At 36.7% G+C, this 11,532-nt stretch overlaps 1 protein-coding gene across 1 annotated transcript in view; it reads right to left on the bottom strand.

Annotated features, from left to right (window-relative positions):
- The window catches only part of MS3_00009337 (uncharacterized protein), a 36,332-nt gene extending 27,339 nt beyond the window's left edge, over nt 1–8,993 (bottom strand). The window contains exons 1-5 of the mRNA XM_051217695.1: nt 8,879–8,993; nt 7,964–8,133; nt 7,146–7,377; nt 4,713–4,782; nt 2,596–2,859 (exon numbers count right to left, since the gene is read on the bottom strand). Of these exons, the coding sequence (XP_051065128.1) occupies nt 2,596–2,859; nt 4,713–4,782; nt 7,146–7,371 (560 nt within the window). The 5' untranslated portion in view covers nt 7,372–7,377; nt 7,964–8,133; nt 8,879–8,993. The remainder of the gene's footprint in view (nt 1–2,595; nt 2,860–4,712; nt 4,783–7,145; nt 7,378–7,963; nt 8,134–8,878) is intronic.
- Nucleotides 8,994–11,532: the final 2,539 nt, after the last annotated feature.

Consider the following 11,532-nt stretch of genomic DNA (forward strand, 5'->3'; position numbering starts at 1 on the left):
TTATTATTACACCAAATTTTATTCTATATCTATTAATTTCTCAATTTATTGTGTAATGCCGTCCAGCATATTTGTATGTGAATCCAAGTTTGTTTGAACCATAGAAATAAGAGAAACTGGTTACTGACTTTTTGAAGCCCAAGGAAAGGCATAGAGAAAAGCTAGAGGATATCGAATTGATAGGAGCTTAAGTGAGTTGGCTCAAGGCCAACAGTATTGGTCAAGCGTACGCTGGGTCAGGTTTGGATCAACAGACCATGGAATAAATGGTAGACGAGGAATAGACAAAATTCGAATTCTGACCGGTCATTTTAAAACGTGATATTGGTCAGCGTCTTCTATACACAATACAAGTCAGAAAGCGATAACAGATAGCATTTACCTTATTATTGTAGTGAACAAGAACTCAAGTGGTGAAAAGCAATTTGCTGTTTAAAGCACAATCGCACAATGGTTTAACAAAGTGTGAAAAATATACATCAAATACATCATTCGCACATCATCTCTGAATTGCCTCTCATAAGCTTCATTGTTCCTTCATTCCTATTGTTATCTTAATTGCTTTCAGTTTCCTTCTCCCTGCTTTTCATACCAATCTTCTCAACCTTTTGCTCACAAACATTGCACTTCCGACTGGTGCTACATACTGCTTATATCTGCAAATATAAGCAGCATACAACACAGCACATTAGGAGCAAAGTAAGATATCAGTAAAATCTACTGATATTTAGTGATTAAGAACGTTAAATTGATAAACACAGTGAGACTAAAATATAGAGATCATGATTTATACACTGTTAAATGTAACTTCAAAGTCATTGATATTTCAAAGCACACAGCACTAACTCCAAGAGGATTCATCCTTTCGGGATGACACAGCACTTTTCAACTCACTTATAGATCATTATTTCTAACTACTAACAAGCATTCCCAACCTTAAATAATAGTTTACATTGTAGATTATAATCCTGAAATGCCGTGACCAGTGGAGTCCAATCTGTGTCGGGTGTGAGACAGTTTATCCACCACAGTCAAATACTGAACGGTTGCGCAAGATCATGGATTGATTGAAGTTAAACATTAACACAGTTGGATGCCAGTTCAGTGGCCTAGAGTTTAAGCGTCTACGCACGAGCCCGAAGGTCTTAAATTTAATCCCTGTGTTCAGGGTTGTGGATGCGCTCTGTTAGGTAGTCCAATATTAGGATGAAATGGCCGTCCAGTACTTTCAGGTTTTCAATGGTGGTCTAACCCAGATCGATTGATGATTTAAACCATGAAAGATAGGAATCGTTGTGTTGTAGTTGTTGAAATAATAATAATAATAATAATAATAATAAGAAGAAGAAGAAGAAGAAGAAGAACACTAAGAATCATAATTAATAAGAATATCATGCAATTAAGAATAAGAAGAATGTCTTGCAACGGAGGGCAAATCATGATGAAGACAAAAGGAGAATAATCAGAACTAGGAATGAAACGGCTCAGTTGTGGTGGAAAAGGTAAACAACGGGGGTAAATTAATCTTTTCCATATACATAAGGTAAGTTTATTTGAATTGATGTTAATTTCTTCACCTAATACATAGTAAGAGTAATCTTGTGCGTCCTGGTAGATTACTAGGAACTGAGAAGGCACCTTCGATTTTAGTGTCCTGACCATAAATTTTTCAAAGTTTCAAACATGAACTGATCTTAGCTAGACTCCTACTAAAAACCTGAAAGTCTTGCATGGCCGTTTTGTCCTAGTGTGAAACTCCTAAATGGTACCAACCCACAACTCCACTAACAGGAATCGAACTAAAGATCTTCGGCCTTGTGCACGAACGCTTAACCTCTAGACCACTGAGCTAGCGTTCAACGATATTGATGTTATATCCCGATAAGAATAATGAATGGTAATTTTTGGGATCCGTTTATGGAACAATGCTATGATTATATTTTTATCGTGTAATTGTTATGTAACTAAACTGTTCATATTCACGTCCCTCTTATTATGAGTTTTATTTTGACCTATGAACTATTATTATACGACTTACCACTCTTCAATTATTCCCTGTCTGTTAATCACTACTTTTCTCATTCACAGTCACTTTTGGCCAAATATTTTACAAATTTACGTTGTGGTCTGTTTGATTGGTATATAAACCCTGTATGTTTGAAATAAATGATTCATGTTGCAGAGGCTGAGATTGGTGTTCTGGACTCAACTGGCTGGGTTAGACGGAAAGCAGGATCAATCAGGACTCTAGGCGGCTCGCAGGTGTCTTATGCGTCACTGGTTCGGTCGATAGTTCGCTGCTCTCTGATTGACGGTATCATTGCGTTATACAATAAACAGGGCACACAGGTTCACAAGTTATAACAAGTGATATCTCATTTCAACGAAAACACGATATTACGCGACTCTTTTCAACTCTCTGCGGTAGATAACTATCGCACACATGACATGGTTGAAATCCACTGGTCACGATTTTCCACTAAAACTTTGAGCGCGAAACCTATAGCCCTGGATTCGATTATGACTGATTTGGGTTGAAACAATTTAGTTTCTAGTAAGAATACATATATACGTAAGACTATGAAAGTAACTTACTTTCTTTCATAATTCAATTGATCACAACAAGATGTATTATAGTCTAGTGTAAATTGATTAGACCATAGAATAAGTGTACATAATGATTGACCAATTTCATAATTCATAATTGAATATAACCAATTATGGTTTTGAGAATAAAATAATCTAGAATATTTCATGAGAATACCATGTTTCAATAATGATGGTAATTTATTCATATCAAGACTAATCCATATATAAGATTCATTGGTTAATAAGGGATAATATGGTTTAATGCATGAACTATAGTGAGAGAGAAAAAAAGAAGAAAGAATAAGAATGAGCTTATTCATTAAGAAAATAATCGACGAGATTATCATTTATTGGAAGAGTGAATCAGATTCACGATAACAGATCTTGAATTTTGGCGCGAAATTCACTTATCCATTTGGTTAAATAGAAGTTTTGGCAATTATAGCTGATTTCACTAGTTGAAATCATGAGTCAATTGAAGCCAGACCACCATGGAAAAGCTGGTAGCACTGAATGGCTGTTTCGTCCTAGTATGGGACTCCTCAGCAGTGCACGGACACGATCCCGTCCCCCCCTGCGAGATTCGAACCCAGGATCTATCAGTGTCGCGCGCGAGCGCTTAACCATTAGACCACTGAGCCGGCATCCAACGATGGTAATGTCCAACTTTAACCAATTCATGAAATTGCGCCACCGTCCACGATTATCTTCAGTGAGTTGATATCTCACAACAGACCTGGTTGAACTCCACTGACGTCAGTTCGTGATGAAAAACCTATATCTGATTCCTAACCCTAACTATCAACTGTAAAACATTTGGTCCTGGTTATTAGGTGGACACTTTCAAGGTCAGCCTAGAGTCGTTCAAAGGTCGTCCATAAATTATAATCTCACCAAATGATCTTGTATAGATTTTGTAAAAACTTAGGAAAACTCAATGGGATACAATTAATCCATGACAATAAATAACCTGAGAAAAAGTCGAATAACACATAAACTGAAATAACTATATTACTAATGTCATTCAAAGTCTCTAACCATCGGTTGCTATCATCTCGTGGATCCCAACCAGGTAGTCTACACTTACCAACATGGCTCAGTCCACTTGTCAGTGACTTCATGGATTTGTGTTACGTTCTGATCTGGCCGCTCCTAGCTTTCTTCCAACCTGCTCCTACACCATAAAACATCGCACGTCGGAGCATTCGGTGGTTGAACATACGTAACACGTGTCCCAGCCATCTCAACTGGTGAAGTTTCACTACTTTATCAGTTGATTTGTCATACTTACCTAGTAGCCGTTTCCTAACAACTGTATTACTTACTCGGTGGTCCCGGGATATACGAGCAATGGTTCAAATACACCTATGATCGAATACTAGTAACCTACAAATATCCTCTACTCTTACCGGCCATGTTTCACAGCCATAAAGTAGGGCGGAACGAACTGCTGAGCAGTAAATCCTTTGGTTGGTAGACAGATATCTCGCCTACGCTCCTCATGGAGGAGAATAGGCTACCCACCAGCACTCTCCATCCAACTCTATCCTGGGCAATCCTTTCCAGTTAGTATTCATTATTAATACAAAATTATGACTCACAATTAAGTGAATGAACCTACATTTAGTGAGACATCGTAATTTTAAGGCTGAGTGATCTCAAATGGTTGTACTCGAACAGAGTTAGGCGAAGAAGAGCTTGGAATTTATCACCATGATACATACTACAAAATTCAAAAGGAAATACTTCGACAGTTGGAAATATTTATTTAGTTATTTACTCATCAGAATTCATGCAACCCAATTTACATTCAAATGTCCTCAGTCAGTCAGTAACAACGTAGAACTTCGTATGTAGGTACATCAGTTCGAGCTGCCATAACACATTAGCACACAGATAGAATTGTCAATTCAAATCCCGTAGTGGTAGAGGTAGTAGAAGTATAGTCAGTAGTCGGAAACAAACGTCCTACAATATATGTGATGAGGAGAAAAGTCATAAAGGTTGATTAGTACAATAGTGCTTTCAAATAAAGACTAATGATCATTATTTCTTGTAATGACAGCAGCACGCAAAATTCTTATTGTTTAAAAAACCGTTTAGAAATTAAAATGTTAACTTACCGATCAAATTTATACTTTTTAAGACTTTGAGCACAAATATGTAGATCATCATTAGATTGAATTTTTACACCTATCAACCAAAGGAAGGTAAAGGAATGTTGTTAAATTATGAACATTCATTAGGGATTAACAGCTATTATGTCAAGTCTATTCTATAAAGATGAATCAATCATGGTTGAGACAATGACTTCAATGACTTACGTCGTCGTTTAACTAAATATACAATACTGACTATTGATCCAAAATGTGATTAATTTCAATTATGATAGAATAATAAAGTATTTTCATAGTGTTGAACTGCTTAGATAGACGATATTACATGGTTGTAGACACATAGTAACTTATAAAGAGCATGAGGATAAAGTTTTCTAATGATAAATTGTATCTAAGATATACTAATCAAATTAGTCAGTAAAAGCCATGTATAAGAAACGTTCATGTGATCAACTTCTTGAAACACAACAAATACATTTTGTTTTGTTTGTCTGAATCATTCTATTGATGTTTAGGACTTTCCTGGAGTGAACATCAACTCTGGCATGCATGTACATTTATTTATTATTTATTTAAACACATAAACATTGGTACCAAACAGATATGCGTCACATAAATTATTCGATTTATGTGAAGGCTGGGATACTGTCCGGGTGCCCAAACCGAGACAGGTGGTTTTCTTAGGGGCCCAGAGCCTTCGACCTAAAGGCCTAATCCACAAGGCAGTGGAGCAACGTCAGGAGATGCATTACCATGGTGGCCGGTGATCAACAATAGGTTCATACACCATTTGTTTTTTTAGGATCCTGGAGACCATGTACACCATTGGTTTGGAATCAGGGTTTTTCAACTCACGTAGATGAACCCTCCGTATCCACCAACCCAGTTAAAGAGTCGGGCATTCGCTTTTCGTCCTCTCGACTTCGTAAAAAGCACCCCTGCCACGAGAAGCCAATGATTAGAACTTTGCTAGCAGTGGTTGCATGCACGTGGCCATGTCAGAGCCTTTCGAGAGGGAGAGCTGACTCTCCCCACTCTCGGTCGTACCATAGCTGACGAATCCCGAAATCGGACAAAACATGCGTCCTGGACTCCACTGCTATTCACCATCTATCTTTGCTTACAATACAAAAAAAACAGTTGGGATATTTAAATTGATATGAGTTGAATCAAGTAAACAGTGTTGAGTAAGAAATTTAAAAAACGTAAATTCTCGCCAGCTTTAAAGTGTCATCTCAAATTTTACATCAATAATGGTATTTCAATCATAAATGGAGATAGTGGGTGAATATGCGAAACAACGCTAAGGAAAATCATAAAGAGAGGTTAATTTTGAAAAGATTTGACAAGAACGAAGATCAAGAGGAGTTTCCATATTTCACATTATCACAGTGAGAAAGAGAATACATTCAGATAAAAACCAAAGATGAAATAATATTACGATGAATGATAGTAACTAAACAAAGAGCATGTCTTGACGGAGTTTAAGTATTTATATTAAGAAAAGACAGAGATTGAATATATCATTGCAGCTATAATCGATTCTAATTCACATCAAATAAGGTCTCTAAACATGGGTCGTGATTGTTTCACAAACCCCAAAAAGATGATTAATACTTTCCGAAATGCATTAATCTAATAATTAATCACCTCACTGATTAATGTCGTGTATTAGTCTTCCAGTTTTCTCTCACATCAGTCATCATTGCACACCAAGGAAGTTCGTGGCTAAACTTAAAAAGTTAATGACTTGAAAACACAATGAGACTTGAGAACTTCAAAACTAGTACAAAATTATTATCCAATTTACTAAGGTTCTAGAAAATTATTCAGTTGGTACATACTTTAACGCCTTTAAATCAAGTTAACTAGTTCTATCAAAAGACCAATGAAAGGTAGATTTTAAAAAATCAACAGATAAACTAACTTGTAGATTATATTCCTCAAACAATCTCAATTAAGATACCGTTGAAAAAGAGGAAGGATATGACAGTTGAGATGGTGGAGAAGATTTGTAGCTCAGGTGGATGATTTTGGTGGAGTTTCGTTCTCTGAGCTGGATGGTTTGGTCGACCAAACCATCCAGCTCAGAGAACGAAACTCCACCAAGATATGACAGTTGTTTTCTTAAAAATTTAAATTAATCCACCAAGTACTTGGATGTAAGGCACACTCTAAGTGCGAGGACTAATAATACTGCGTATATGCCAAGTTGAAATCGTTATTAAGACGAGGCTCTCTAGGAGTATACAGTCGTGGTCCCACCATGGATCACGCCCAGGACCTTGATATCTCGTCCCGAACACTTAACCATTAGAATAACTGAGATAGTATCCAACTTTTCAGTGATAACCCAAATGAAACTGATTTGTAGCAAATACCACCCATAAATCAAATCCATCTCCACAAAATCTTATAAATTAAAATAAAGCGACTTACAACAATAAGGGCATACTTCATTTTTTTCAGTGAATGAATCATAAAATCCCAAAATCAGTACAACTTCACTGTCGTTTGATTGATTGCCATATATTTCAGGTATTTTATAACCAAGTGAGTAAAAATCGGTGGTATTTGAAAAATTTGACTTTTGATTTCTCAGTAGACTGAGTTCAGTTAATTCAGAAGGAATAAACATAAAAGTTTTTCGCTTTGTTTTATCCATTATCTGCTGATAATTCAAAAGGAAATTGTAAAAATGTAGAACGGGTGATGAGGAATTCTAAGATATAAACATAAACGTTTTAGGATCACTTGGGAATTCATGTAAAACTTTAGTGGTTTTAAGATAAAAGTTTTGATATGTTTATTTGACAAGTCTTATGATACAAGAGATCCTCGAAAAATGTTTTGTTCAAATTCAAGAATTCGTGAGTAGGATGAGCCGATATTCATTCGTATATGAGGGCCAACTCGTAATTAGCCTCTTTAACCTGTATTTATCAATTCATATTATTTCTGTGAACAGAAGTACACTAGTCACTCGATGAAAATTTTGTTCACGAAGGTGAAGAAATACTGGACAGCATGGTTAATGAACGGTACCAGTTATTGCACAAGAGATCAATCGCCTTGTCAGTATAGGGGACTTGTTCTTATCATGAACTTTATATACGAAGTATGACTTTAAATATGTATTTTACTCGCTCTTTTAATACTAAAAATCGGTCTTAGCCATTTTGTTAAGCTTTCGATCCAAACAGATCTATACTTCTTACCATCTCGTTCTTCAATTAAATTTCATTTTCAAAACTTACCTTATCATGGTGTACCACCGAATTCCGTGATTATTATTATTCACCTAATTTGTATGGCATTTTATTTAAGCTTGAATAAGCCTTTATATAATGATAACAGGTAATGTACACCTTTGCTTAACTGCCATTATTACGTATCACTTCAAAAACATGTAGATATTATTGTACATCTAAAAATGAATTTGTAGAGGAGAGATTTCATATATGAATCACATTCTTGTTTTTGACATTCAACAGGTTTTTAGTTCATTAAAAAAGACACCAAAAGTATTGAGACTAAGAGTCATGTAATATATGGGTGAATGAGGTAGGTAATAACAGAAGTTTCATAGTGTATTAACTATCAAAAAGGTTATCACAGTGAATTTTCTTGTGTTTTATCTCACTAAGCAGTCTTATTGAAAACTAGGCAAACGAATTATTTTAAAACAATTTCAGAACTCGTACTACCCAAAATACAATAATTATAGGGACTCCTATCACTTTTAAAGCCTTGCAACATTGATTGATAAGAATCGCTCCAAGTCACTCAAATCTTTCTCTGAGATACATTTCAGTTAAATTGATCTACGAGAGAGAAGGTAAAAGAAACGGGACTTTTCCGTAAAGACTGATATATATGGATCGAAGTAAGGCCATTTGCAGATTCGTTAAGAATGATGTTTAAAAGATGGGGTATTTGCCAAGTGACTGAACCCTTAATAAAAATTGCCCGAAACCCAAGTACTAACATGTAGCGATTTACGTCTAACCAGAAGGAACTTGAAGTATTTTGGAAGAGTGTAGACCAGTGAGGACTGGGAAAGAATAGAACAAGGGAAAAACGAGAGAGCGTCCAACAAAGTGTACGAGTCATGATAAAAGCAATCGATACTAATAGAAAATAACATGATATTAAACGAATCGACAACTTACCGATAATATATGTGATTTCGAACGTGCCACAAACCTTGAACGTAAACTCAGCGCCTACTTTTTTAGATTTTAAATGCTTTCGAAAAAGCACAAAAATCAGTTTCACTTTCATTTTGTAAAGACAGAATGCTGGATGGCCTGTAATATTCCCGGCAATGATTATCTCTCAGTCGATCTATTTTTTTGAAACAGTAGACAAATGAACTTTGGTCACGTGTTGAGTTAATAAATTCCATTCGTTGATGATTCAATGAGACAGTTGATAGTCATTTGAAAAGTAATTTTTTTAGGCCCATGAAATTTTCAAGAGGTTTCTCGCGAGTTTTGTGTTTTGGAATACGATTGATGGTATGCCGGTTGCAAATCTATCATTTATTTAAAAACTGTTGTCAAGTCGCCTCTGATTCGTCCATAGGACAAAAGAAATATATTCAGTTTAGCTAGTCCAGCATCATACGGGAGCTTAGCTGTTGTTCTGTGAACCTTTTTCAAGAGCTCACTCCCTCGTCTAATGTGAGTGGTAGCTGCTTGTATGCAGAACTCAAGTTAAGGATGCACGAATGCTATATACAAAGTCAAAAAGGTTTTAGCATCGACATGCATTCTATAGTTCTGCATATATTGACATCGTCAGTATGTAACAAAATCGATGATGATAGGAGACTGGGAAGGTCATTTACATACAAGAACAACATCTTCCCCTGACTTAATCCTGAGGCACTCCAACAAGCAGCTCTCTAGTTAGACAACTTTGAGTTCATCTATACACTTTGTTGACGTCCAAGTGAGAAATCCCTTAACCACATCAATAAACTGACTTTCATACCGATATTACTTAATTTATATAGCATTCGTTTAGGAAAAACTTTGTCAAAAGCCCTGCTCAAGTCACCAAGGGCTAGTTCTATAAATAAATTTTGGTCTTTAAAAGCGTACCAACTTTCACGGTCTACCAGTAAGTTGGTAAGACAGGAATAACCTGTTCTAGAGCTATGCTGATTTTCAGATAAAATCGTGTTTTCGTTAAAATACTTAAACAGCTCTTTCCGAATAATCTTTTTTTTAACATTTTAACAATCACGCTGGTGAAGCTTACATACCGTTTGTTCTCATCTTTGTGTTTGACAACTGTTTAAAAATTAGGAATTACTGCGGCATTTTCCAGTCTCCTGGTAATCGACCATGGGTTGTAGATAGATCAAAACATATGCTCAAGAGATTTGCGACGAAATCAACTGGTTCTTCCGGTTATCCAGAAAGCATTTCGTCGTGTCCCATAGATTTTCTTACATCAAGCTCATTAAGCAGACCAAAGGCATCGAGTACTTTAGTGGTCACAGGATACAGTGTCTGAGGGGGTGCTTGTATGAACTGAATGGAAGAATGTCTGTACGTTATATACTTTGCTGAAGCAGGTTGAGAGTACCTGAGATCTACCATTGTCGTTACTAATAATTAGGAAGTACTCTTATCACCCCATAATACTGGAATATTAGTCCTTTGGTTTATGTACGAATATGAGTGTTTAAGGCATTTTATAGATACCTTAACCGAGATTTCATGCAGCTTTTAAAACTTGCGGGCAGTCGAGGCAAAATTAGTAGGAATAACTGTAAAGGACCAGTTACTCCTCAGTATTACTCACTAAGGTGTGGAATAATTCGTTTCCCAATGTTATTATACGCTGACGATGTAAAAACTTGGCGAGTAATAACTGGAGACAAAGACGCATTTACTCTTCAGGCGGACTTAAATAATATGATAAACCGGTCTAAAGAGTGGCTAATGCCTATCAACTCGGAAAAGTGTGTCTACATGCACTTGGGGGATTCAAAGGTTAATACGTACAACATAGGGGATGTGTCATTACCCGTAGTCCGTTCTCATAAGGACCTAGGGGTGACAGTGAGCAATGATCTTAAGACGACGGCCCATTGCCGGGAGGTCGCAGTTAAGGGGTTTCGAACCCTCTGGGCTTTAAAAAGGACATTCACTAAGCTTGATACTACCATGTTCACCACACTATACACATCCCTAGTGAGAACTAAGTTAGAGAACTGTGTTCAGATTGCAAGCCCCTGTTTCAAAGGTGACTCGGACATAATAGAAAAGGTACAGAGGGCAGCTACGCGTGCAATTCCGGAACTCCGGGGTTTATCATATAAAGAGCGGCTTGAAAAACTGAACCTCTTTTCTCTGTCCTATCGCAGACTAAGGGGAGATCTAATATTGATGTACAGAATACTGAGAAATGATTTCGGACCTAACTTATCCTCTCTCTTTCTTCCCACGAGATCGGGACACCTCAGAGGACATAGCAGGCGAGTAGAAAAGCCAAGAACGAACAAAATACCCGTGGCATACAGGTTTTCACACCGAGTCATCAATACTTGGAACCTGCTGCCTGAAGTAGTGGTGTCCGCACCTTCAATCGACTCTTTCAAGAGAAGACTGGACACTCACAGAAGCATACTAGAAAAGGAATAACATAGGCCGTAGGCCTTCTCTCCTTACTACACAAATCTGAATCTGAATCTAATGAGCCCGATATACTCGAAACATAGTAAATACTTATTCAAATTCGCAATTGCATGACGACTCGTCATGGCAGATCGCAACAATTTTTCAGGTAGACTGATTCAAAGCTCAAATTT

Source organism: Schistosoma haematobium, chromosome 5 (assembly GCF_000699445.3).
Source record: "Schistosoma haematobium chromosome 5, whole genome shotgun sequence".
NCBI classification, from domain to species: domain Eukaryota; kingdom Metazoa; phylum Platyhelminthes; class Trematoda; order Strigeidida; family Schistosomatidae; genus Schistosoma; species Schistosoma haematobium.